The sequence below is a fragment of the Lactuca serriola genome, chromosome 7, assembly GCF_051521515.1.
Source record: "Lactuca serriola cultivar US96UC23 chromosome 7, Lser_US96UC23_V15, whole genome shotgun sequence".
Lineage (NCBI taxonomy): Eukaryota > Viridiplantae > Streptophyta > Magnoliopsida > Asterales > Asteraceae > Lactuca > Lactuca serriola.
In genome coordinates this window covers 24,097,121-24,098,371 of record NC_136414.1, presented here as the reverse complement: position 1 = coordinate 24,098,371, position 1,251 = coordinate 24,097,121, and the positions used below count along the sequence as shown (strand labels likewise).

The following is a 1,251-nucleotide window of genomic DNA, read 5'->3' as shown; positions in this document are numbered from 1 at the left end:
GTTTGTCAATAGTTTTGAGATATGTAGGACAGCTGAAAATTTCCATATGCTATAATAATAATAATATCAACCTATTTTTAGATTTATAATAAAAAAATAATACAGTAATAAATAAGAAAACCTCCTACTCCAATCACCTTTGGTTATAGAATTATATCCGTATACAAGTTAAACTATGTTTTGTGGTATTTTGAGGTACCTAACTATTTACAACAATCAAATAAATATACTAATTTTACGTACTCCGCTTGAAGATACCTAGCGTTTCACAACGATTGATTTTGGTAATTTGGTGTATAAGAACAACAACCTCCACACATTAATTACTATCTTCATCAACAAACAAAAAATGAAAGCCATAATTTCAATAGTGTTTCTTCTTCAAGCAATCATGAACGCTGTTAATCTGGTCACAACTCAATTCCCTGCAGAGCCTATCTTCAGATGCAGAGACACAGGCAACTACACAACAAGTTCTGATTATTATAGAAACTTCAAAAGCGCATTGAATGCCGTTGGCAATATCAGTAAGTACAGTGGGGGAACTTTCAGTTCATCCCAAGGCCAGAAAGAAACAGGCTATGCCATCGGCCTTTGCTCCGGTGTTTCTAGCAAATGGGATGGAAACTGTCAAGACTGTATACACCAGTTGACCATTTCACTTGTAGTAAAATGCCCAAATCAAAAGGAAGGTGTGATGTGGGGTTCAAATTGTATGATACGTTACTCAGATCGTAAAATAATTGGAGTTCTTGATGATTGGGTTTGGATATTTTTACCAGATAAACAAGGAAGTCTTGTAAATAAGCCTGATCAGTTTAACAATGTTTTGAATGATTTGATGAAGAGATTATAGGGGGAAGCAGCCGGAGGTACTGATAAAAAAGCTGCATTTGGGTGGATAGTTTATAAGCTTGAAAACACACCTGTGTATGGGACTATGCAGTGTACTGCTGATTTATCCAAGGAACTGTGCACTAAATGTTTACTAAGTATAATTCTGTCACACCATGCTTGTTGTAGCGGAAGAAAGGCTGCGAGAATGTTGTCACCCAATTGTTTTTTTAGTTACTCAACTGAACCTTATTCCAAATGGAATTCCAAATGGAAACCATAGCTCTGGCAGCACTACAAGAAAACAAAGCATTAGCGGTGACACATGTCGCCGCTAAAGGTTAGGCGGGTCGCCGCTAATACCTTTAGTGGTGACACATGTCGCCGCTAAAGGTTAGGCGGGTCGCCGCTAATACC

At 37.5% G+C, this 1,251-nt stretch overlaps 1 protein-coding gene across 1 annotated transcript; it reads left to right on the top strand.

Annotated features, from left to right (window-relative positions):
* Positions 1 to 349: 349 nt before the first annotated feature.
* On the top strand, positions 350 to 856 carry LOC145063797 (antimicrobial ginkbilobin-2-like protein). The gene has a single exon (XM_079011379.1). It carries the CDS (start codon positions 350 to 352, stop codon positions 854 to 856), a length of 507 nt encoding a protein of 168 aa, XP_078867505.1.
* Positions 857 to 1,251: the final 395 nt, after the last annotated feature.

Excerpts from the sequence above, each read along its gene's own strand:
- LOC145063797 (XM_079011379.1), top strand. The coding sequence starts at position 350 with ATGAAAGCCATAATTTCAATAGTGTTTCTTCTTCAAGCAATCATGAAC.